General features: G+C 35.2%; 1 protein-coding gene across 1 annotated transcript; it reads right to left on the reverse strand.

Moving 5' to 3' along the window:
- Positions 1–16,384: 16,384 nt before the first annotated feature.
- Positions 16,385–21,645, reverse strand: LOC310937432 (delta-type opioid receptor-like; the record flags this gene model as incomplete). Its single annotated transcript, XM_083901705.1, has 3 exons — positions 16,385–16,914; positions 17,249–17,601; positions 21,398–21,645. The coding sequence occupies 3 exons, from the start codon at positions 21,643–21,645 to the stop codon at positions 16,385–16,387; spliced, it is 1,131 nt and encodes a 376-aa protein (XP_083757831.1).
- Positions 21,646–21,957: the final 312 nt, after the last annotated feature.

The raw sequence follows: 21,957 nt of genomic DNA on the forward strand, positions 1-21,957 counted from the left end.
TCGCAACATCAGCACCAGCACCTATGGGTAATCTCTTGGGACCACGAGGTGGAATCGAACCAGTCATCACCGGACTGGCACAACCTTGCGGTTGCGAACTAATCCACCACGCCACACATCCCTGAGAGATTGGAGAGCTCTTAGTGCTTTTCACTGTTCACTTTAGCACCTTAACTGTTGAAGTATAAAGCAATTGAACTCGCAACATCAGCACCTATGGGTAATCTCTTGGGACCACGAGGTGGAATCGAACCAGCCACCACCGGACTGGAACAACCTTGCGGTTGCGAACTAATCCACCACGCCACACATCCCTGAAAGATTTTGGAACTCTTGGTGGTTTTCAGTGTTCACTTTGGATGTGGAACCGTAACATTTTGAAGTATAAGGGAATTGAACTCTCAATATCAGGATTCGGGCATTGCGACAACTGCCAGCTCTTTAACCAGCTGAGCTAACTCCTTGGTCTTGTGTCAAATTTCGAACACCTATTTACTATTTTTCGTTGAGCATTATACTTAAAGAAATGATTTCTTACAAGATTCGAACCCTAGCCCACAGAAGTCTCAGGGACCAGAGTCATTCTCTTAGTCACATGAGCTATTTGTCCTTGCATGCTTTTTCCTGAAATTTGGAAGCCTTTTAATATTAGAACACACGACTTCAGAGTATTGAAATATTTAGGAATGTCAGTTCAGCACTGACAGCCAAACAGTTGGTGTAATAGCGTTCAAGCTGGGGAACAATCGTCCGTGTGAGAGGGGGAAGAGGAAAAGAGAAGAAAAAGAGGGAAAATATCAACATCTCGTCAACATATGATGTATTTCCAGCTGTTTGAAGACAATTTGGGATTTTTTTTATATTTTGAAGTGTTTTAGATTTGCCTAGGCCGGAATTCGAACCGTCAACTGTGGAGGGCAGTCACACTGTAACTGGGCAATAAATCAAAATGCAAATAAATCATCCAAATAACTGGTTTGAAGATTTGTACTTAACAGAAATTCTTAGTTACAATCTGCATATGAAGATAATTTTGTTATTCTTTGATAAATGCAGAAAGTTTTCTTGTATTCCACGTTACTGTTATTTCATGTTGTGATCACATCATTAAAACACCCACTTGTTTGACTGATGGACAAAAGAAACAAAGACATATATATATTTTTAAAGATTTATTTAGAACAGACCACAAAAAGTGCAACAAATAGAACAAAAATAGAGTTTTCACACAACTATTTACAGTAAACATACTCAAATAAACGACATTGGGGCAACAACTAAACTAAACTTTACAATGAAATCAACTATTTACAATAAATATAGAGAGTAATACAAGTAAAATAACACAAGTTATCAACCATAAAAACAACAATTCACAGCAAAGACACACTATAAATACTATAACTATTTATCAGGATTGGATAAAATCATCCAGAGGACAATGCACTCTGCCACGGTACTGACTGTGTCCAGTGTCAGCAGAAGTGAGCACACTGTTTACAGGTGTTTGCCTCCACTGTTCTCCTGTACGGCCTCTTTAAAGTAGTCCCTGTCTCCTCTGTAGTGCTGGACTCACTAGTTTGTGGGCTGGTGCCCTGAACTGGGGGAGGAAGGACGACTTGAACCAGACCCAGAGTTTTTGTCAAGTTTTGGACCAAAATAAGGTCTTCCAAAAAAAATGGTCAGATTTTGGACGACATAGTATAGTATGTCGTTTTTGTCAAATTTTGGACCAAATGTTTTTTTCAAAAAAAGGTCACATTTTGGACGACATAGTATAGCATGACGTACTACATAATAAAGTATGACGTTTTTGTCAAGTTTTGGACCAAAAAAAGGTCTTTCAAAAAAATGGTCAGATTTTGGACGACATAGTATAGTACGCCATTTTTGTCAAAATTTGGACCAAATTATTTTTTCAAAAAATGGTCAAAATTTGGACGACATAGTATAATATGACGTACTACATAGTATGGTATGACGATTTTGTCAAGTTTTGGACCAAAAAAAGGTCTTTCAAAAAAATGGTCAGATTTTGGACGACATAGTATAGTATGTCGTTTTTGTCAAATTTTGGACCAAATTATTTTTTTCAAAAAATTGTCAAAATTTGGACATCATAGTATAATATGACGTACTACATAGTATGGTATAACGTTTTATCAAGTTTTGGACCAAAGTTTTGGACCAAAAAAAGGTCTTTCAAAAAAATGGTCAGATTTTGGACGACATAGTATAGTATGTCGTTTTTGTCAAATTTTGGACCAAATGTTTTTTTTCAAAAAATTGTCAAAATTTGGACGACATAGTATAATATGACGTACTACATAGTATGGTATAACGTTTTATCAAGTTTTGGACCAAAAAAAGGTATTTCAAAAAAATGGTCAGATTTTGGACGACATAGTCTATAGTATGTCGTTTTTGTCAAATTTTGGACCAAATGTTTTTTTCAAAAAAAGGTCACATTTTGGACGACATAGTATAGTATGACGTACTACATAGTATAGTATGACGTTTTTGTCAAGTTTTGGACCAAAAAAAGGTCTTTCAAAAAAATGGTCAGATTTTGGACGACATAGTATAGTATGTCGTTTTTGGCAAATTTTGGACCAAATAATTTTTTCGAAAAATTGTCAAAATTTGGACGACATAGTATAATATGACGTACTACATAGTATAGTATAACGTTTTTATCAAGTTTTGGACCAAAAAAAGGTCTTTCAAAAAAATGGTCAGATTTTGGACGACATAGTATAGTATGTCGTTTTTGTCAAATTTTGGACCAAATGTTTTTTTCAAAAAATTGTCACATTTTGGACGACAAAGTATAGCATGACGTACTACATAGTATAGTATGACGTTTTTGACAAGTTTTGGACCAAAAAAAGGTCTTTCAAAAAATGGTCAGATTTTGGACGACATAGTATAGTATGCCATTTTTTTCAAATTTTGGACCAAATTACTTTTTTCAAAAAATTGTCACATTTTGGACGACATAGTATAGCATGATGTACTACATAGTATAGTATGACGTTTTTGTCAAGTTTTGGACCAAAAAAAGGTCTTTCAAAAAAATGGTCAGATTTTGGACGACATAGTATAGTATGCCATTTTTGTCAAATTTTGGACCAAATTATTTTTTCAAAAAATTGTCACATTTTGGACGACATAGTAAAGTATGACGTACTACATAGTAAAGTATGACGATTTTGTCAAGTTTTGGACCAAAAAAAGGTCTTTCAAAAAAATGGTCAGATTTTGGACGACATAATTTGGACGACATAGTATAATATGACGTACTACATAGTATAGTATAACGTTTTTATCAAGTTTTGGACCAAATAATTTTTTCAAAAAATTGTCAAAATTTGGACGACATAGTATAATATGACGTACTACATAGTATGGTATAACGTTTTATCAAGTTTTGGACCAAAAAAAGGTCTTTCAAAAAAATGGTCAGATTTTGGACGACATAGTATATAGTATGTCGTTTTTGTCAAATTTTGGACCAAATGTTTTTTTCAAAAAAAGGTCACATTTTGGACGACATAGTATAGTATGACGTACTACATAGTATAGTATGACGTTTTTGTCAAGTTTTGGACCAAAAAAGGTCTTTCAAAAAAATGGTCAGATTTTGGACGACATAGTATAAGTATGTCGTTTTTGGCAAATTTTGGACCAAATAATTTTTTTAAAAAATGGTCAAAATTTGGACGACATAGTATAATATGACGTACTACATAGTATAGTATAACGTTTTTATCAAGTTTTGGACCAAAAAAAGGTCTTTCAAAAAAATGGTCAGATTTTGGGCGACATGGTATAGTATGCCATTTTTGTCAAATTTTGGACCAAATTACTTTTTTCAAAAAATTGTCACATTTTGGACGACATAGTATAGCATGACGTACTACATAGTATAGTATGACGTTTTTGTCAAGTTTTGGACCAAAAAAAGGTCTTTCAAAAAAATGGTCAGATTTTGGACGACATAGTATAGTATGCCATTTTTGTCAAATTTTGGACCAAATTATTTTTTCAAAAAATTGTCACATTTTGGACGACATAGTAAAGTATGACGTACTACATAGTAAAGTATGACGATTTTGTCAAGTTTTGGACCAAAAAAAGGTCTTTCAAAAAAATGGTCAGACTTTGGACGACATAGTATAGTATGTCGTTTTTGGCAAATTTTGGACCAAATAATTTTTTCAAAAAATGGTCAAAATTTGGACGACATAGTATAATATGACGTACTACATAGTATAGTATAACGTTTTTATCAAGTTTTGGACCAAAAAAAGGTCTTTCAAAAAAATGGTCAGATTTTGGACGACATAGTATAGTATGTCGTTTTTGTCAAATTTTGGAACAAATGTTTTTTTCAAAAAAAGGTCACATTTTGGACGACATAGTAAAGTATGACATACTACATAGTAAAGTATGACGTTTTTGTCAAGTTTTGGACCAAAAAAAGGTCTTTCAAAAAAATGGTCAGATTTTGGACGACATAGTATAGTATGTCGTTTTTGTCAAATTTTGGACCAAATGTTTTTTTCAAAAAATTGTCACATTTTGGACGACAAAGTATAGTATGACGTACTACATCGTATAGTATGTCGTTTTTGTCAAGTATTGGACCAAAAAAAGGTCTTTCAATAAAATTGTCAGATTTTGGACGACATAGTATAGTATGTTGTTTTTGTCAAATTTTGGACCAAATGTTTTTTTCAAAAAATTGTCACATTTTGGACGACATAGTATAGCATGACGTACTACATAGTATAGTATGACGTTTTTGTCAAGTTTTGGACCAAAAAAAGGTCTTTCAAAAAAATGGTCAGATTTTGGACGACACAGTATAGTATGCCATTTTTGTCAAATTTTGGACCAAATTTTTTTTCAAAAAATTGTCACATTTTGGACGACATAGTATAGCATGACGTACTACATAGTATAGTAAGACGTTTTTGTCAAGTTTTGGACCAAAAAAAGGTCTTTCAAAAAAATGGTCAGATTTTGGACGACATAGTAGAGTATGCCATTTTTGTCAAATTTTGGACCAAATTATTTTTTCAAAAAAAGGTCACATTTTGGACGACATAGTATAGTATGACGTACTACATAGTATAGTATGACGTTTTTATCAAGTTTTGGACCAAAAAAAGGTCTTTCAAAAAAAATTTTTTTTTTCAAAAAATTGTCACATTTTGGACGACAAAGTATAGTATGACGTACTACATAGTATGTATGACGTTTTTGTCAAGTTTTGGACCAAAAAAAGGTCTTTCAAAAAAATGGTCAGATTTTGGACGACATAGTATAGTATGTCGTTTTTTGCAAATTTTGGACTAAAATATTTTTTCCAAAAATGGTCGAGATTTGGATGACATAGTATAGTATGACGTACTACATATTATAGTATGACGTTTTTATCAAGTTTTGGACCAAAAAAAGGTCTTTCAAAAAAATGGTCGGATTTTGGACGACATAGTATAGTATGTCGTTTTTGTCAAATTTTGGACCAAATGTTTTTTTCAAAAAATTGTCACATTTTGGACGACATAGTATAGCATGACGTACTACATAGTATAGTATGACGTTTTTGTCAAGTTTTGGACCAAAGAAAGGTCTTTCATAAAAATGGTCAGATTTTGGACGACATAGTATAGTATGTCGTTTTTGTCAAATTTTGGACCAAATGTTTTTTTTCAAAAAATGGTCACATTTTGGACGACATAGTATAGCATGACGTACTACATAGTATAGTATGACGTTTTTGTCAAGTTTTGGACCAAAAAAAGGTCTTTCAAAAAAATGGTCAGATTTTGGACGACATAGTATAGTATGCCATTTTTGTCAAATTTTGGACCAAATTATTTTAAAAAAAAAAAGGTCACATTTTGGACGACATAGTATAGTATGACGTTTTTATCAAGTTTTGGACCAAAAAAAGGTCTTTCAAAAAAATGGTCAGATTTTGGACGACATAGTATAGTATGTCGTTTTTGTCAAATTTTGGACCAAATTTTTTTTCAAAAAATTGTCACATTTTGGACAACATAGTATAGCATGACGTACTACATAGTATAGTATGACGTTTTTATCAAGTTTTGGACCAAAAAAAGGTCTTTCAAAAAAATGGTCAGATTTTGGACGACATAGTATAGTATGTCGTTTTTGTCAAATTTTGGACCAAATGTTTTTTTCAAAAAATTGTCACATTTTGGACGACATAGTATAGCATGACGTACTACATCGTATAGTATGACGTTTTTGTCAAGTTTTGGACCAAAAAAAAGTCTTTCAATAAAATGGTCAGATTTTGGACGACATAGTATAGTATGACGTACTACATAGTATAGTATGACGTTTTTATCAAGTTTTGGACCAAAAAAAGGTCTTTCAAAAAAATGGTCAGATTTTGGACGACATAGTATAGTATGTCGTTTTTGGCAAATTTTGGACCAAATTTTTTTTTCAAAAAATTGTCACATTTTGAACACATAGTATAGCATGACGTACTACATAGTATAGTATGACGTTTTTGTCAAGTTTTGGACCAAAAAAAGGTCTTTCAAAAAAATGGTCAGATTTTGGACGATATAGTATGTCGTCTTCGTCAAATTTTGGACCAAATTTTTTTTTCAAAAAATTGTCACATTTTGGACGACATAGTATAGCATGACGTACTACATAGTATAGTATGACGTTTTTGTCAAGTTTTGGACCAAAAAAAGGTCTTTCAAAAAAATGGTCAGATTTTGGACGACATAGTATAGTATGCCATTTTTGTCAAATTTTGGACCAAATTATTTTTTCAAAAAAAGGTCACATTTTGGACGACATAGTATAGTATGACGTACTACATAGTATAGTATGACGTTTTTATCAAGTTTTGGACCAAAAAAAGGTCTTTCAAAAAAATGGTCAGATTTTGGACGACATAGTATAGTATGTCGTTTTTGTCAAATTTTGGACCAAATGTTTTTTTCAAAAAATTGTCACATTTTGGACGACAAAGTATAGTATGACGTACTACATAGTATAGTATGACGTTTTTATCAAGTTTTGGACCAAAAAAAGGTCTTTCAAAAAAATGGTCAGATTTTGGACGACATAGTATAGTATGTCGTTTTTGTCAAATTTTGGACCAAATTTTTTTTCAAAAAATTGTCACATTTTGGACGACATAGTATAGCATGACGTACTACATAGTATAGTATGACGTTTTTGTCAAGTTTTGGACCAAAAAAAGGTATTTCAATAAAATGGTCAGATTTTGGACGACATAGTATAGTATGTCGTTTTTGGCAAATTTTGGAATAAATTATTTTTTCCAAAAATGGTCAAAATTTGGACGACATAGTATAGTATGACGTACTACATAGTATAGTATGACGTTTTTATCAAGTTTTGGACCAAAAAAAGGTCTTTCAAAAAAATGGTCAGATTTTGGACGACATAGTATAGTATGTCGTTTTTGGCAAATTTTGGACCAAATTTTTTTTTCAAAAAATTATCACATTTTGAACACATAGTATAGCATGACGTACTACATAGTATAGTATGACGTTTTTGTCAAGTTTTGGACCAAAAAAAGGTCTTTCAAAAAAATGGTCAGATTTTGGACGACATAGTATAGTATGTCGTTTTTGTCAAATTTTGGACCAAATGTTTTTTTCAAAAAATTGTCACATTTTGGACGACATAGTATAGCATGACGTACTACATAGTATAGTATGACGTTTTTGTCAAGTTTTGGACCAAAAAAAGGTCTTTCAAAAAAATGGTCAGATTTTGGACGACAAAGTATAGTATGTCGTTTTCGTCAAATTTTGGACCAAATTTTTTTTCCAAAAAATTGTCACATTTTGGACGACATAGTATAGCATGACGTACTACATAGTATAGTATGACGTTTTTGTCAAGTTTTGGACCAAAAAAAGGTCTTTCAAAAAAATGGTCAGATTTTGGACGACATAGTATAGTATGCCATTTTTGTCAAATTTTGGACCAAATTATTTTTTCAAAAAAAGGTCACATTTTGGACGACATAGTATAGTATGACGTACTACATAGTATAGTATGACGTTTTTATCAAGTTTTGGACCAAAAAAAGGTCTTTCAAAAAAATGGTCAGATTTTGGACGACATAGTATAGTATGTCGTTTTTGTCAAATTTTGGACCAAATGTTTTTTTCAAAAAATTGTCACATTTTGGACGACAAAGTATAGTATGACGTACTACATAGTATAGTATGACGTTTTTGTCAAGTTTTGGACCAAAAAAAGGTCTTTCAAAAAAATGGTCAGATTTTGGACGACATAGTATAGTATGTCGTTTTTGGCAAATTTTGGACTAAATTATTTTTTCAAAAAAAGGTCACATTTTGGACGACATAGTATAGTATGACGTACTACATAGTATAGTATGACGTTTTTGTCAAGTTTTGGACCAAAAAAGGTCTTTCAAAAAAATGGTCAGATTTTGGACGACATAGTATAGTATGTCGTTTTTGTCAAATTTTGGACCAAATTTTTTTTCAAAAAATTGTCACATTTTGGACGACATAGTATAGCATGACGTACTACATAGTATAGTATGACGTTTTTGTCAAGTTTTGGACCAAAAAAAGGTATTTCAATAAAATGGTCAGATTTTGGACGACATAGTATAGTATGTCGTTTTTGGCAAATTTTGGAATAAATTATTTTTTCCAAAAATGGTCAGATTTTGGACGACATAGTATAGTATGTCGTTTTTGTCAAATTTTGGACCAAATGTTTTTTTCAAAAAATTGTCACATTTTGGACGACATAGTATAGCATGACGTACTACATAGTATAGTATGACGTTTTTGTCAAGTTTTGGACCAAAAAAAGGTCTTTCAAAAAAATGGTCAGATTTTGGACGACAAAGTATAGTATGTCGTTTTCGTCAAATTTTGGACCAAATTTTTTTTCCAAAAAATTGTCACATTTTGGACGACATAGTATAGCATGACGTACTACATAGTATAGTATGACGTTTTTGTCAAGTTTTGGACCAAAAAAAGGTCTTTCAAAAAAATGGTCAGATTTTGGACGACATAGTATAGTATGCCATTTTTGTCAAATTTTGGACCAAATTATTTTTTCAAAAAAAGGTCACATTTTGGACGACATAGTATAGTATGACGTACTACATAGTATAGTATGACGTTTTTATCAAGTTTTGGACCAAAAAAAGGTCTTTCAAAAAAATGGTCAGATTTTGGACGACATAGTATAGTATGTCGTTTTTGTCAAATTTTGGACCAAATGTTTTTTTCAAAAAATTGTCACATTTTGGACGACAAAGTATAGTATGACGTACTACATAGTATAGTATGACGTTTTTGTCAAGTTTTGGACCAAAAAAAGGTCTTTCAAAAAAATGGTCAGATTTTGGACGACATAGTATAGTATGTCGTTTTTGGCAAATTTTGGACTAAATTATTTTTTCAAAAAAAGGTCACATTTTGGACGACATAGTATAGTATGACGTACTACATAGTATAGTATGACGTTTTTGTCAAGTTTTGGACCAAAAAAAGGTCTTTCAAAAAAATGGTCAGATTTTGGACGACATAGTATAGTATGTCGTTTTTGTCAAATTTTGGACCAAATTTTTTTTCAAAAAATTGTCACATTTTGGACGACATAGTATAGCATGACGTACTACATAGTATAGTATGACGTTTTTGTCAAGTTTTGGACCAAAAAAAGGTATTTCAATAAAATGGTCAGATTTTGGACGACATAGTATAGTATGTCGTTTTTGGCAAATTTTGGAATAAATTATTTTTTCCAAAAATGGTCAAAATTTGGACGACATAGTATAGTATGACGTACTACATAGTATAGTATGACGTTTTTATCAAGTTTTGGACCAAAAAAAGGTCTTTCAAAAAAATGGTCAGATTTTGGACGACATAGTATAGTATGCCATTTTTGTCAAATTTTGGACCAAATTATTTTTTCAAAAAAAGGTCACATTTTGGACGACATAGTATAGTATGACGTACTACATAGTATAGTATGACGTTTTTATCAAGTTTTGGAACAAAAAAAGGTCTTTCAAAAAAATGGTCAGATTTTGGACGACATAGTATAGTTTGTCGTTTTTGTCAAATTTTGGACCAAATGTTTTTTTCAAAAAATTGTCACATTTTGGACGACAAAGTATAGTATGACGTACTACATAGTATAGTATGACGTTTTTGTCAAGTTTTGGACCAAAAAAAGGTCTTTCAAAAAAATGGTCAGATTTTGGACGACATAGTATAGTATGTCGTTTTTGGCAAATTTTGGACTAAATTATTTTTTCAAAAAAAGGTCACATTTTGGACGACATAGTATAGTATGACGTACTACATAGTATAGTATGACGTTTTTATCAAGTTTTGGACCAAAAAAAGGTCTTTCAAAAAAATGGTCAGATTTTGGACGACATAGTATAGTATGTCGTTTTTGTCAAATTTTGGACCAAATTTTTTTTCAAAAAATTGTCACATTTTGGACGACATAGTATAGCATGACGTACTACATAGTATAGTATGACGTTTTTGTCAAGTTTTGGACCAAAAAAAGGTTTTTCAATAAAATGGTCAGATTTTGGACGACATAGTATAGTATGTCGTTTTTGGCAAATTTTGGAATAAATTATTTTTTCCAAAAATGGTCAAAATTTGGACGACATAGTATAGTATGACGTACTACATAGTATAGTATGACGTTTTTATCAAGTTTTGGACCAAAAAAAGGTCTTTCAAAAAAAATGGTCAGATTTTGGACGACATAGTATAGTATGTCGTTTTTGTCAAATTTTGGACCAAATGTTTTTTTCAAAAAATTGTCACATTTTGGACGACATAGTATAGCGTGACGTACTACATCGTATAGTATGACGTTTTTGTCAAGTTTTGGACCAAAAAAAGGTCTTTCAATAAAATGGTCAGATTTTGGACGACATAGTATAGTATGTCGTTTTTGGCAAATTTTGGACTAAATTATTTTTTCAAAAAATGGTCAAAATTTGGACGACATAGTATTGCATGACGTACTACATAGTATAGTATGACGTTTTTGTCAAGTGTTGGACCAAAAAAAGGTCTTTCAAAAAAATGGTCAGATTTTGGACGACATAGTATAGTATGTCATTTTTGTCAAATTTTGGACCAAATTATTTTTTCAAAAAAAGGTCACATTTTGGACGACATAGTATAGTATGACGTACTACATAGTATAGTATGACGTTTTAATCAAGTTTTGGACCAAAAAAAGGTCTTTCAAAAAAATGGTCAGATTTTGGACGACATAGTATAGTATGTCGTTTTTTTCAAATTTTGGACCAAATGTTTTTTTCAAAAAATTGTCACATTTTGGACGACATAGTATAGTATGACGTACAACATAGTATAGTATGGCGTTTTTGTCAAGTTTTGGACCAAAAAAAGGTCTTTCAAAAAAATGGTCAGATTTTGGACGACATAGTATAGTATGACGTACTACATAGTATAGTATGACGATTTTTTCAAGTTTTGGACCAAAAAAAGGTTTTTCAAAAAAATGGTCAGATTTTGGACGACATAGTATAGTATGACGTACTACATAGTATAGTATGACGATTTTGTCAAGTTTTGGACCAAAAAAAGGTTTTTCAAAAAAATGGTCAGATTTTGGACGACATAGTATAGTATGTCGTTTTTGTCAAATTTTGGACCAAATTTTTTTTTCAAAAAATGGTCACATTTTGGACGACATAGTATAGTATGACTTTATTGACCATTTTTGGACGACATACTATACTATGATTTTTTTGACCAATTTGGACAACATACTATTATGTCTTTTTTTTACCATTTTTGGTCGACATACTATACTATGACTTTTTTGACAAATTTGAACAACATATTATAATGTCTTTTTTGACCATATTTGGACGACATACTAAACTATCACTTTTTCGGCCAATTTGGACCGTTTTTGGACGACATACTATACTATAACTTTCTAGGTCACTACACCTTCTAAATATTTTTCACAACTTCACTAATGTTTCAGCCACTTCCACATTTATAATAAAGACCCACTAACAGCTGCAGTTAAAGAGATAGTTTTGGGTTTTGTGAAGCCCAAACAATCCCTTTAACTGCAGCTGTTAGTCTGTGTTTCGTGCAAATGTGGGAGTGGCTGAAACATTAGTGAAGTACAAATACTAAATTAACTAATAAATTATTGTTACAAATAAACATGAATTGGCATTAAAAAATAACTAAATGAATGAACATTTCAGTCCACTAGATGGTGCCAAGTGCTCACTTTCACTAGCGCTGTCAATATATCGCAATATATGATTTTGCAAATATCGTGATAAATCGTATGATAATTTTTCTTTAAAAAATATAAAACAAGTAGGGATACAACAATTACCGCATTATTAAACCATTACTAAATTAATTGTCAAATACTTAAATAATCTATTAATTGTTTTTTGTTGTTTTTTATTTTTTATGATTACTAATGTTGAACATTTTCTTGTTTCTTTGTTCCTTATAATAAATAAATAATAATAATAAAAAAATAAAAAAAGACAATTGAGAATCATCATTTCCAGGTTTGAGAAACACTGATCAACATTTTTTTTGGACCAAACAAAGAAAATAATAAATAACATTAACATTTCCTGGATTCTTTGTCTTTGTGTAACAAAGAGAAAACAACAATGTGTTGTTTGTGAAGACAAATTAAATGAAAGGTGTGTGTTTACTGTGGAGCAGTCACATTAGCAGTAGGTTTAATCTGAACACCTGTGATCAGATCACTCAGGTCGGATGTTGTTAACAACAGATGTGAACAGAGCGTCAACAGAACATCTAAGAAATGTGTGGCTCATTTTTAAGCAGCAGTTACCACATGTTTGTCCCCGCTGCTCCACGTCCTCCTCCTGCTGCTGCTGCTGGCTCCTTGTGTGAGGTCCCACTGGCAAACAGGAAGTGGATGATTCCAATTAGATTTATAGAGAGGGGAGTACGCGGACTGCACTATGCTGGAGTTCCTCCGGTTTTCAGTTCTCTGAGTCTTTCAAAAATCTTGGTCCACATGTTTTACCTCTAAACTCTTACTGACAAACAAAACAAAGAAAAGTTTTGACATTTTGACATTTTACTAAAAATGGAAACATCACACACACACACCACAGTGTAAAGGATTATACTATGTCACAAAAGTGACATTTTAGTGGGATGGGCAATACTTCTAACATATTTATATTGGCTGTTTTAATATAAATATTTCAAATACATATTTAAAATATAAAATATTATTTTGTAATTTGTATTTTTTGAGATTTGAAATATTTTCGTAATATTATTAATATTAGCAATATTGTGTAATTGTGTAATAAAAACTCCTACTTAATCCAAACTCCCTTCCTAGTGATTAAAAAAATAAAATAATGGTAAGCAAGTTAACATTATATTTATGTAAGTGGCAAGTTAAGGTATGCAGCCTTAATCACATTATCTCACATGTTTGTAGTAATGTCATTTTTTGTCCACTGGAGGGAGCTGCTGACCAACAGTTTGAAATGTAATCCTGCAGAAGAACTCATTCTCCAAATACATATCAGAAAATGATGTAACAAAACAAAGACAGAAGCTCTTTTTGAAATGAGAGGTGTAAAAAAAAGAAAAAAAGAAATGCAAACGTGGCAGCAGCTACAGAACGTTTAGAAATTCAAACCGACATCAAGATGAGCTTGTCACCGTCAGAGAAGAGAACCGACATGGATTCGCTGAACTGGCTTTAATATGGAACACTTCACACACAAGATGATTTGATCAATACATTTTCTGCTTGGTTGATGACAGCAAAGACTATTATACATTAGCAGGTTGAACCAGTTAATCAAAATAAAACCTCATAATGACGCCCTGCTCTTCTGTGCTTTAAAACCACAAAGCTCGGATGAGTTTCTCCTCTAATGATGTAGATGTGTTTATTCCATGATTAAATATCATGTTAATATAATACATAATCTATTTGTAGTACATTCAAAAATAACAGCACAGTCCATCGAGCATAACGACTGCTGATGTTTCACTATCATAGCAATGGTTACCGACATGCTACATGTGCAAATATGTTCTTTTTAATGTATCGTATACATCATATATAACACTGTACATTTGACAGAATATACCGTATTTAACCGTGTGCACAATGCCATGAGCTGCTTAATCGATGTTTTTCAGATTGCGCTGACAGAGTATTTCTATACAACAATAGCATGAGCTTTTCAATAGAACAATATGCAAAGCTATACACAGCACACGTGATGCATACATTATATACAATATATTTAACAACTTACGAATCTGGACACAACTCCAGAGTCAAAGCTGATAAAGAGCCCTCTGTCAATTTTTAAATGCACATTCAAGTCCAGGATTCACACTTTAACTTCTCGCAATGACACTGAATTTGATGCAAATTAGTGTTGCTTTTTTTCAAACCTAAAATGATGCAAATGTCACAATCAAGCACAATCAAAACTCATCACCCGAAAGGAAATGCTTTTCAGCACACGTTTGCCGTCTGGGGTTTATATAGCAACCACTCAGATACAAAAAAAACAAACAAAGTATTCTTCATCTCCGCTGCAAACATGTGTCATCCTGGACTATTAAAGGCACACGTGGCAATGGAAGAGAAATCAAGAGGGGAAATGACTTGGGAAATGAAAGAGAGCACAGTTAAAAGAAGACAGTATTGACTCCTTCAATTTCCTATTTCAGTAAACTCTATGTAATAAGTTTTGGACATTTGGATCAATTTTTTTGTTGTTGTTAATTTACCACTCATACGTGGGTTTGATAATATTCTTGGTTTATTGTTCTCAGGAAAAACAAAACAAAAGTGTGCCTTCAAATAAGTATTTTTTTCTTCTTTTTTTTAAACCCTCAGTCCAAAACTAATAAAGACATAGAATTCATATATTTACAATACCTTTCAAAAGTTTGGGGTCACTTAGAAATGTCCTTATTTTTGAAGGAAACTCACTTTTTTTCAATGAATATAACATTAAATGAATCAGAAATATACTCTATACATTGTTAATGTGGTAAACCACTATTCTAGCTGCAAAGTCTGGTTTTTAATGGAATATGTACATAGGTGTATAGAGGCCCATTTCCAGTGTTCTAATGGTACATTGTGTTTGCTAATGGCGTTAAAAGGCTATTGGATGATTAGAAAACCCTTGAAAACCCTGATGTGTGCAACGGCTGGTTCTTTATTTTGAATAAAAAATCATTATTTCTAACCTTGTCAATGTCTTGACTATATTTTCTATTCATTTTGTAACTCTTCTGATGAATAAAAGGGTGACTTTTAATGGAAAACACAAAAAATTTGTGGTGGTGACCCCAAACTTTTGAACGGTAGTGTATGGGTTATATGTTCTGGATGGCTATCATTGTTGCCTCACAGCAAGAAGGTTGCTGGCTCACATCCCACGTGTTAAGTGGACACTCTCAGTTGCCCCCGTAGGTGTGAGTGTGAGTGAATGTTCGTCTCTGGTCTGATGACCTTTTCAGGGCGTGACCCCGGCTGGCACCAGCAGCGGAGGATAAAGTGGTAGAAGATGGATGGATGTTCTGGATGTGTGTAAAAAAATATTGGTAGAACTGGTTTCCAGTAGTGAACTCTTCACATATAGACGTACGGACTCTCATTCATCCAGGTTTTCATCCAGCTTCTACTGATTCTATGACGTGACGGACTATTTTAAAGTTTTACTCTCTAAACTCTGTCTCAGTTACTTGAGCTTTATAATTGTTCCCTCGAAAAAGAGATCCTGTTCTCAACGAGACCGCCTGACTTAATAAAGATAAGGTTAAAAATGTTTGAGAGACCGGATCCACTGACTGAATAATTGATTAATCATCTCGGTGTGGTAGTTCTACACTCCATATACTTGGACTTGGGAAAGAAAATATCTTTAATCACGTTTGGTCTTTAACTGATAACAACACAATCGTTTAACTTCCACAGGGGAAAATCAGTTGATCAGAGAAGCAGAAGCCACAGCAGATAGTCGGAGGATGACATTATTCTCACTGGTGTTTTTGATTCGGTGTGGATTTACGATAAAGAATACAATTTATGGTGAGTCATTTTTTTTATCTGATCTCTGAAATGAAACTGCCAGAACTTGAAAGGATAACAATAAATCCTCTGCAGTCAACCTCTGCAGTAGAGTCTACATTGTCGATGTGACGTGAGTTAAGCCCAGGTCGTGTGAGTCTTCTTTTCCGATATGGGAGATTGAAGACAGTTCCACTGCTAGTCATGTGGGTTTACTAGTCCCGTCTGGGTTCTCCAGTGGAACAGCAGCCTCCCGCGCGGCGCTGGGGGCCTTTTTGCTCCCCGACGCCTTCTCCCCTTTCAGTTTGGCCGAGAGGCAGAAGTCTTTGAAACACCGTTTGAAGTTCTCGTCCAGAAAGGCGTAGAGCACGGGGTTGAGGCTGCTGTTGGTGTAGCCCAGGGCCACGCAGAAGAAGTACGCGGCCATGATGGCGGTGGTCTCGGGCACGCTCGCCAGCGCCTTGATCAGGATGAAGATGTGTATGGGCGTCCAGCAGACCACGAACACGGCCACCACCACCACCACCAGCCTGGTGATCCGCCGCAGGTTGCGGTCCTTCTCGCGCGAGCCGGACAAAATGCGGACGCTCTTCAGCCTCAGGACCATGAGGGAGTAGCACACGGTGATGATGAGCACGGGCACGACGAAGGCAAAGACAAACACACATACCTTCATCAGCGTGTCCCAGTACACGTACGGCTCTGGGAACTGTAAGGCACACTCCGTAATGCCTGCAGGAGGAAAAAAGAGAGACAAATTAAAATGCGAACAAAGTGATGAAGTGCACTTGTACTTTATTATAAATGAAACGCCACTCTGTGCCTTTTTTTGTTATCTGTTTAACAAGCTGTTATGGAGCAGCTAATCTGCTCCAGAGGGAACATTGTGCTCTAAAGTACATTTTTCTTGCATGGCAGTGTGACTAATGGAAAACTGATGGATGGACTTGACAGAATACGTCTCTGCTTTTAACCTATTACTATTAATACATGCTTGAATGTGATGAATATTGGCAGAATCATTTAAGCGTTAAAGGCCGGGGCGGTGAAAGCACCGCTTCCTCACCGCTGTTTGTCTGCGTGCCGCCCAGGACGAAAGCGGGAATCCCCGCGGCCGACGACAGGATCCAGATGCACACGTTGATCATCTTGGCCTTGATCGGCGTGCGGAAGTCCAGGGCTTTTACCGGGTGGCACACGGCCACGTAGCGGTCCACGCTCATCATGGTGAGCGTGAAGATGCTGGTGAACATGTTGTAGTAGTCGATGGAGATGAAGACCTTGCAGACCACCTCGCCGAAGGGCCAGGTGTTGAGCAGGTAGTCGGTGCTCTGGAAGGGCATGGTGGTGGTGACGAGGGCGTCGGCGAGCGCCAGGTTGAAGATGTAAATGTTGGTGGCCGTCTTCATCTTGGTGTACCTGTTCAACATGCACAACACGCGGTCGTTCACCTTAAATCGAACAATGTTCAGAGCCGGCCCATCCATCCCAGCTGCTGCCATGGCAGCCGCACATTACTTGACTGGCTGTAGAAAGACTTTCTGCCTGACTAGTTATGAATTAAACATTGTCCATCACTGCCTCCTTGAATAAGTAATGTAATTTTTGCCAGTATGCTGCTGATTGCCGGCCATGTGTAATCAACTTGTTTTCACTCCATTACATTAAGGGAGCATTAAAGCTCCAAGAGATGAGTTGCACAGAGTCTTAGGTTTTAATTTGAAGTTTTAATTGTTGCAATTTGAGGGGGATATCTGTAGCAGCCGAGATAGAATTGGGTATTAAAAGAAATGTGTAGTTCTGATTCACAGAAGAACACAAAACTGTCACGGCTCACGGGAAGTGATGTCTTTTATTTTAGTATGAACAGAATCGCGGATAAAACCCTGAAAAGGTTCAGCTTATAGCATTGAGGACGATGAAATGATGTTGTTTTGGCCATGTCCATATTAATCAAAGAAGAATGAGGAAGTGGCAGAGGGATTATAAAAGTTGTACGAGTGTTTTCATCTTTTCTGGTACGCAAAGGCCTCCACAGTTTCTTGTTATGAGGCAGCGGGGACTGTCGGATTCCTCCATTTCTCACCACTAGATGTCACTAATTCTCACACACCAAACCTTTAATTCTGTGCGAGAAGTTATTCCATTACAGATTCCACGTTTTTCTAAAATTCCAGAAGGCTGACAATAACTTTTCAATCATTGAAATAGAAGCTGCAGCGAGCGAGCGAGCGGCCCATTAGCTTAAATTATCATAATGGAGGGGAAAAAAAGCAGTAACTGTATAAAAAAAAAAATGGACTTGGTCTCCGAGAATGGAGTGCCTGAAACCTGCATTATCTTAAATGGTCATCATGAAAGCCGCTCTACTGGCTGCAAAAATCCATTTGTATGTTAAGTCTATGAGAAAATGAGCCTATGGATGCACCTTTTTCCAATATGGTTTCTTCTGGTTCCAATAAAAAACAACATAGTGCACATAAAAGTAGAAACTTCAAAATGTGACACATCTAATGTTTGTTTTAATAAAAATCTAATATCTCACATGTTTAATATGTGGAAAGAAGTTGCTCTGTTGTTCCTGATGCAGTTTGTCAATAACTTTTGATTTAGCCACTTGGAGGAACCACAACAACAGACATGGAACGATGTTATTTTTATGTTGTCAATTCATTTGGACAACTCCCTCTTGTCCCAGTATACAAGCACGAGCGGGGAATCGTTTTTACTGAATGAAGTGTGTCCACCTCCACCTCCACCCCCATTTAGCTGGAGTTGTTAGCACGTCGAGGGCGATAAAAAAAGAGCGTAATAGAGCATAAAATTGATAGAGCATAAAAGTGGTCTCCTCATCAATCCAGAAAAAGATGTATTGACCTGAATTTAGCCATGTTTTTGTTGCCTTTTCTATCATTTCCAGGTATTAGCCAGGGGCGGGGACTGAGGCGAGTCCAACTGAATCGTCAACTATTTCGATCATCGATTCATCGGTTTTGTTCTCTTTTTTTCCAGATAATTAAAACAACAGCTCCTTTAATGTGAATATTTTCTTTGCTCCAAAGATAAATCATTAAAACGGAACACTTTTGGTTTCTTCGGTCACTTCCTTGGCCTTTGATGCAGTGTGAGCTGTTGGCTATTTGCAGAAACTGCTGTTTTGTCTGTTTTTAATAACCTTGTGAATGTGAGATGTTGTGTTTTACTGAGTATTTAATGTTATTTTAATGTTTAATGTTACTGAACAGCACTTTGGGCAACTGTGTTGTTGTTTTTAGGGGATTGGATTGTGGACAAAACAAGACATTTAAGTTTGACTTCATAATTTCAAAGTTTGGTAAACACCAATCAATATCTTTCAAGATTTCCTGATGGAGTACTCGATTCTTTGAGAAAAGAATTGACTGATAATGAATTGATTATGAAAATAATCAGTAATTGCAGTTTTTCTTACGTTTATGTAAAAGTACTGAAAGTGTTAAGTCTGTTTGGGTCTCCACCACTCTTTACATCAGGTATATATATGTTAACTCTTTAAGGTACGCACTAAGAATAAAGCAAAGCAAAAATTATTTCTTTGCATTTTTTATTATTTCATTTTATTTACTTACGATAACAATAATGACAATCAATTTTTTTTTTTTTTTTTATTAGACCCTACAATATTTCAGATATAGGCCGCTACCAAACGGTTGAGACGTCTGTTGATAATGAACCTGGTTTGCATAATTCATAAAGCACATAAAGTCACATTAATTTAGTGTTAGAGTTAGAGTTCAGCTTGATGCATTTTTCAATGCGATATAGTGACTTAAAGTGTGGTCGACCAAATGGTTGAGTTGTACCTTAAAGGGTTAATCTGCTGCAGTGGGTACAGCATTTGCATCAGAGTCCGTCCTTAAATCAAAACTAGCAGCTGAAAGTTGCTAAAATGCTCTGCGGACAGATTTATTACCATACACTAAGTCATTTCTATTGTTACAGGTGACAATAAAATTGCTCGGAGCAATTTTTACATAACGATTGCAGGGTAATTGGTGTCATTTCCGGTAAAATATAACGACAGGCCGTAATGGCTCGACGTTTCAGCGCGAACTCCGCGGCCTGTTTTGAGTAAGTGTGATAGTCGCTGAGAGTAATTTCACTTTAATCAACACGAAACCATCTTCTTCCTCGAGTTAAATGACTCTCGGCGGAGCAACTCGACAGCCAAACCTACAGTAATTCCTGGAAGTTAAGTAATAGAATTGGCTTCTGCCGACAGACGACGCAATCTGTCTGATTTGAGGTAATTGTTGTCCGTGGATCGCTGCGTCGTGCATTGGCACTGCTGCATTTCACCTCACATCAGAGATTTGTTGCTCTCACGCACCATAAATAACACCCAATGAGCAGCAGGCTTTTGGCTTGATAAACACACTACTGGTTTTAACCATAATAAATAGGCTACCACGTTCCCGCCAGAGAGTGAGCTTGATTTACTCTGTATTGTCGTAATATTTGTGAGGTCTTGAGGGAAATTTGGCAACTTGGATGATTCCAGGCACTTTTTTTTAAGCCACCAAAAGGAGGCAGAAATCGATTCTATCCTGCGACGTTTGACGAGTTCAATGTCGGATGACGAATGGTGGCATTAATCTGGAGCCTTCCTCGAGTCAGAATGGCAAGGTTTATTTACTTCAGATGTTCTTTTAAGTGTTTTTCCCCGGGAGAGGATGATATCAGAGCAGCAGCTCCCGTTTCTGTGAAGGAAGTGCATTCATGAATTTCTCCACAGGCAACAGCATTATATTACAATATTTTTGCATTTGCAAGTACAGTGTAGAGCCCAGTCGGTGCTCAAGCTCTTGCCCTTTTGCCCTCTGACCCAGTAGAGGCCCATTTGGACATTAAGACCATTAAGACCATTTTTATTCATAAATTCAATCTGGTGATTTCGTTGCCTTTGGTGAAGTCTATGTTTATTGAAATGAAGACAAATTAAAGTTGTCACTGTAACGTTATTTATTTGTTTATTTTTTCAATGAATAATTATGATGTGAGTCCCTGCCCCCCCTTGCATGTCTCTACTGATATATTTTGCATTTCCTCTCAAGCTGTTTTTTTAAATGCCTTTTCTACTTGAAAACCACAGCAAGGATATGAATGAATCTGCATGTTTACGCACAGAAAAAAACACCCCAAAAAATATTGGCATTGACTTAAATGTCGACCTCACCTGATGATGACATACATGACGAGGCAGTTGCCCAGCAAACCGACCACAAACACCACAGAGTAGACGGCGGTGATGATGGGGATGATGGGAGACATGCCCTCCGTCTCCCAGCTGACGTCCTGGCTCACATTGCGGCTCTCGGAGTATCCGGACATCCAAGCTGAAGCATTGGACGCACAGTCCTCCAGCGGCGGCGCAGAGAGGCACTTATTATCTGCTTTGAAAATCTCAACCGGGGTGTTCTCCATCTTCACACGTGTGTCCGTGCAGGGCTGCGTGGAAGTGGGATGAAAAAAAAGAGGAGAAGGGGAGAATGTGAAATGACTTGATATTCAGCGGTGACAACAACGTGGACAGGATCAGGATGGATGGCACTGGTGCGTCGGAGTCACAGTGGCGCGCGTAAAAATCAGGGGAGAAAAAAAAAAGAATAATCATGATTTTGTGTGAGTAAAAATAGACAAAGTTCACATGGAAAAGCACGCGCTCGCATGTTACTCACCTTTGTCAGCGCGCCCTTTAAGATGTATTTGTTTCCAGATGGAGAGGAAAATAAACCC

Source organism: Microchirus variegatus, assembly GCF_963457635.1.
Source record: "Microchirus variegatus genome assembly, chromosome: 15".
In the NCBI taxonomy this organism is placed as follows: Eukaryota; Metazoa; Chordata; class Actinopteri; order Pleuronectiformes; family Soleidae; genus Microchirus; species Microchirus variegatus.